Genomic DNA, 5,237 nt, shown 5'->3' on the forward strand with positions numbered 1-5,237 from the left:
CAGCTAGTGATGAGGTGAGGAGGTCCCGTGGGTGGGGCTGGGTGGGTGGAGTCGATGATGGTCCCTCGGAGTGTGTGTTAGATGAGGTGTCATGTGACTATCATGTGATTAATAACGGAATACAGGAACAACTGGACATGAAACTGAAAGAATTGAAAAATCTAATAAACAAGTCATCAAAATGAAGCTATAATTTTTTATAATTAATTTTGCAAAGCCATAGATAGATTTATAAATTTTTGTAATTTTTATAAAGTGAAAAATTGAAAATTTTTTATGCGTGGGTGGAAGGAAGCCTATGATTTTTGAAATAGTTTTCGAGCGAGGGCGTGACAATTATGTTGAAAAGAAAGAGAGAGACACTAAAGGCGAAAGTAACAAGGAGACGAAGCGCTATGAAGATGACACTTGTGGATCTGCATGTCTCGGTAAGCCTAACCATAACCTTTCTCTTGGCAAGGCAAATTTTTGAAAAAGTGGGATGCCTAACTACAGGGAACAGACCTGATACCTTAGGATTTAGGCTGCCGGTATATAAATGTATATAATCAGCTAAATTGATGTCTATTAGCAATGTAATTAAAGCAATTGTAAAAGTGTGACTAATATACTTATTCACAAACACAACTGATTATCATTTCATGCATTTATGATAATTGAAGCATTCCGGTGCTAGGTCAAAATGTACTGAATGTCTTGATGATTGTTAAAATAGTTATACGTGTATGTATTAGCATAAACTCAAAATGACCTTAAAATGTTAGTTACACCAAAGCTGTTGAGGCTCACAGTAGGAATTCAAGTTTGGATTTTCATATTGTAAAAAATAAGGAAGACCCTGGTGTGGCATTAATTTCATTTTTTGCATTTCTGGGACTTTACCTAAAATTAATTAATGCAAATTAAATGATCTTAAAATTATAGACGCAGGGTAAATCAGATAATAATAATTAAGTATAATAATTGGTTAGTTCTTTGCCTCTACTTCAATTCTTTTATTATTCTAGATATCGATGACTTGCATAATATTTTGGATGAGCTAAAAACATTTTCTATGCGTAATTGGAGACAATTTGGATTGAGTGCTGGCCTTTCTAACACCACACTTGATAACATAGAAGTTAACAAAGCTAATGTTCAGGATCGTTTTATGGAGTGTTTGGCTTGCTGGCTGAGGAGAGAGGATAATGTTAATAAACATGGAAAGCCATCATGGAGGAGATTAGCTGAGATATTAGAAAAAATTGGAGAACGAACCTTGGAAAGTAAAATCGAAGCTCAAATTAGAGGCATAAAAGGTAGATTACTGTATACCAGTTTATTTTCGTGGTGAAATATTTTGCAGATTTTGCGGTTTGTGATCAGTCACGAAATTTTTTCACCGTAAAATTTTACTCTCCATTGCCACGTGGTGCAGTCTGCAAGCAATTTGCGAAAATTAATTCTGCGAAATTTTAGGAATGCAAGATTTGCGAAAATTTTCCACCGCGAAAATAAACCAGTATACGGTATATAATTGAAGTTTTTAATATTAATTTTAATTTTTAGAATTTAGTAATGAAATTTCAAGTAGAGATCCCAGCGAGACTCCTCAAAGCTGTATTTCTGACACTGAAACTTGTGAGTATGGTTTTGTTATGTCTTCAGTAGTTTCATTAGTTTTTTGTATAGTCAATGATGATGACTAGGAATATACTGAAATGCAGCAGCAGTTATCTCAAGTTTTAGCACTTGTTATCAGGACAATGCCTTTAGCAGATATAGAGATGCAACTTGCGTCATGGCTAGCAATTGAGAAAATTAGTGAAGGACGCTATCCAGCAATGTTCTTACTGAAAAGTTATTTTTCATTGTCAAATTTTGCTGCATTAAAAGACTTTGTTCAACATTGCAGAATCAATGATAGTGCTAGAAAGAAATTAAATAAGCTTTTACAGGGTCTTAGCCTGAGACGAAATAGGTTTTATGAGAAAGTTTTAGCAAAGGATTTTGCCAAAGATGATCACAAAATGTTTGACAGTATGAATTCAATCGTTAGTCAATTTCAATATGTTTGCATTATTATGTGTAATTATTTTGTTAGATCACTTTCAAAGTTTCTTGGAATGAAGATGAAACAACATTAAAGGATTTTGATGACTTTCTTTCAACAGATTTCAAGAGTAATGGAAAGTACATAAGATTAAGAGTATTGCACCAGAGGGATCAGAGCCCACTGAAGTTTGAATGTTCAATGCCGAATTGCCTGAAAGAAGAAATTAAAGAATGTGTGACTAAAAAGAAAGATCAATTAATACTTAAAGGAATTGTTGAAGTAATCATTGACAGAGATGTTATGTTCAATGTGGTATGTGAAAATGCAGTGACAATTAATATACATTTTTAATTGAAGGAAGGAGGTTATGCAGCTGTTATTTTCTATGAACCAAATGATAATATGATGAAATTTACTGCTGTACGTTCTATTCAGCTACCTGCTTTACTTAAGGTAAAGTGATAAGTATAATAAAACTTTATAGCTATCTTTTTAATAGTGTATTAGGGAATGTTGTCCATATTCTGAAGTGGGTTTGATTCATTATTTTCATTTTGAATCATCAGACCCTATTGAGTTGATCTTTTACCAGAAGCCACCAACTGGCTGGATTATTAAACCAAAAAATACTAAAGTGAGTATATTGGCCCATAAGTATATAATTTGTTATTGTATTTATTTAGTTAATGCAAACTGATATTGATGAATTTAATGGCACTGATTTTTCCCTTCACCCACGCTGTCCAGTATTGGTTTGTGGATCATGTACTCCTAATACTGAGCCTCTCCTATACTTCCCTATTACTCTAAGAGGTATAAAGTGTGGCCCTGTAACACTTTATATTCACAGGACTCTTGAGTCCACCGTTCCCAAAAGTATGCCAAAATTAATGACTATAGTTTTATTATGCTTATAGTTACTCCTTATACTGGACTTGTTTATTGTGAAAGGAAAGAAGATAACAGATATATAATGGGATTTGTAGCTGCAATTGAAACAAATTTTGAAAGTATCATTGATGTAAGAATAATTCATTTGTTATTTGATGTAACTCTTATAATGCAGTATAATAAAGATTGTCATTGCATTATAAAACTTGTGAATTTTGATTTCGATCCGAATTCTGACTATATCATCAAGCTTAATTTAAAGGAGACATCATCCAGTAATTGGATTGCTGAACCTCAATCATATGAAGTAATGTTCATTGTGTTTTTAACAAGCCTTATGACATGTATATTTACACTTCACAGTTGCCTAAAAATGAGTTTGATAAAGCCTCACACAGCCCCTCTGTCTTGTACGATATCAATTTGCAGACCACCTGATGCTGCTCAGTCTGTACAATACTCTTTATCACTGGAGGGTTTGACTGATCCTGTTAGTATTAAATTTAAACTTGACCAAACATTACATGGTAAATAGTATTGATACAGTTACTTTATGTGTGTTTGTACATAATTTATTATGATTTGCAGATGTAAATTCATACATTGGATTGGTTTATTATGAATGGAAAGAAACTGAATATTTAATGACATTTGTTGCTGGAAAAAAATTATCCAAACTGGTTCAAGTAAAACATTAATACATAATGACTTTACATAGATTTTAATAGTATATTAAAAATTATAATGAGCTAGCAGAGATCAGTGATGTATTTACTTTTTCTTTTGGCTCACCTCATGGTTCTATTGAGTTAAAATTTGATGATGAACAATGTAAAGGAAAAGGATGGACTGTACAACCATTAGTTGTCCCATGCAGGGTGGGTATATATTATATATATATATATATATATATATTTACTGTGTACCAGTTTGTTTTTGTAAATTTTATGGGTTTTGCTCTGTTACCAAATTTTGTATCCCAATTTCTACGTGGTGCAGTCTGCAACCTATTTGTGAAAATTTATTCTGCGAAATCTTGTAAATGCAGGATTTGCAAAAAATTCACAGCAAAAAATATACCAGTACACAGTACATGATTATAATATTATTATTAATTATTGCTAGCTATATCAAGATGTCATTGATGAAGCTACTTATCCTGTTCCTCCATCTTGTCTTATATCCATTTTTCCGTCACCTGATGCTGTTCCTACACTACATTACTCAGTACCACTGGTGGGTGTGGCTGAACCTGTTACACTATCTATTGATAGAAAATTTCACCCAGAAAGTAAATGGTTGGAGTCATTATTTGTATTTTATGTAAATATTTTTAGATCTCATCGCCAGTACAGCAGCAATGCAGAAATTACATGAATCACTTGAGAAACAGAAAATGCTACCTGAAGGTACTTAACTATTTAATTTCTATTTATAAATAATATTTGCATGCACTTGATACCCATGCACTCACGTCACTGCTGTATGTGAAGAAACAATGAATTTAAAAGTAATCTGGACCTTGCTATTTGTACCATTTTGTAGAACTTAAGTCTGAACTTCAGGGAACTAAAGCTGGTGATTGGCATAGTGTAGTTGGTAATTATATAATGGAAAAGAATGAACAAAATGAGGAAGAGAAGAAGAGATTAGAGAAACAATATCTCAAGGAGAAACAGCTTACTAAAGGTTAGAGTATTGTTATCAATGTGTATATTATATGAGAGAATATTTAGAACTGAAAGCTAAAGTTGCTGATAATGAATTGTATATGGCCAAACTAATGAAGGAGAGGGAGCAATGGAGCCAAATCAAGGAGACTAGTTCTATTGGAGTACAATTTAACTACCTGATCCCTTCAATGGGTAAGGGTATCAGGGCGGGTTTACAAGGCTATGTCCCAACTGAGTTTGCATCAGCCACTTCGAATTTGAAAAATGTAGAAGACGTCAGTGATGACGTCTTATAATGATATTCATAGAAGCATGGCCGACATTTTACAGCTGCGTTGTTAGCCTGTATTGCACTCTTAAATGGGTTTTGTTTGTTCTGATAAGCAGTACAATAGCTGCTGGAGTTAACTAGTCTTTATACATGTAATCATTATCAGAAGATCTTGCTCTGTTAGCTTTTAAAAAGAAGAATTATCAGTTTGGGCGCTCGACCACATGTTCTTATGTAAACTATGACGTAGATAAATTGTCATAAAACTAAAACGTCATTTTGTATGCCATTGGGTTTATAGGGAAGACCCCGGTTCTCAGGGTTCCCAAGGGCTGAGAGACCCAATACCTGAGATCCTGTGATGGCA

General features: G+C 33.4%; 1 protein-coding gene across 1 annotated transcript; it reads left to right on the forward strand.

Annotated features, from left to right (window-relative positions):
* Positions 1 to 1,700: 1,700 nt before the first annotated feature.
* LOC109586295 (uncharacterized) lies at positions 1,701 to 4,620 on the forward strand. Its single transcript, XM_020002475.1, has 13 exons — positions 1,701 to 2,033; positions 2,084 to 2,347; positions 2,393 to 2,488; positions 2,535 to 2,669; positions 2,719 to 2,911; positions 2,953 to 3,056; positions 3,102 to 3,238; positions 3,356 to 3,453; positions 3,515 to 3,612; positions 3,655 to 3,804; positions 4,052 to 4,217; positions 4,264 to 4,335; positions 4,472 to 4,620. The coding sequence occupies exons 1-13, from the start codon at positions 1,701 to 1,703 to the stop codon at positions 4,618 to 4,620; spliced, it is 1,995 nt and encodes a 664-aa protein (XP_019858034.1).
* Positions 4,621 to 5,237: the final 617 nt, after the last annotated feature.

This window comes from Amphimedon queenslandica, unplaced genomic scaffold, assembly GCF_000090795.2.
Source record: "Amphimedon queenslandica unplaced genomic scaffold, v1.1 AMPQUscaffold_12905, whole genome shotgun sequence".
Classification (NCBI taxonomy): Eukaryota; Metazoa; Porifera; class Demospongiae; order Haplosclerida; family Niphatidae; genus Amphimedon; species Amphimedon queenslandica.

What these genes read in the sequence shown, in the direction of transcription:
- LOC109586295 (XM_020002475.1), top strand. Translation starts at nt 1,701, where the DNA reads ATGCAGCAGCAGTTATCTCAAGTTTTAGCACTTGTTATCAGGACAATG. An exon ending in TTAAACCAAAAAATACTAAA is followed by an intron (nt 2,670 to 2,718) that starts GTGAGTATATTG and finishes GTATTTATTTAG; the next exon opens with TTAATGCAAACTGATATTGA. An exon ending in TGAGTCCACCGTTCCCAAAA is followed by an intron (nt 2,912 to 2,952) that starts GTATGCCAAAAT and finishes TTATGCTTATAG; the next exon opens with TTACTCCTTATACTGGACTT.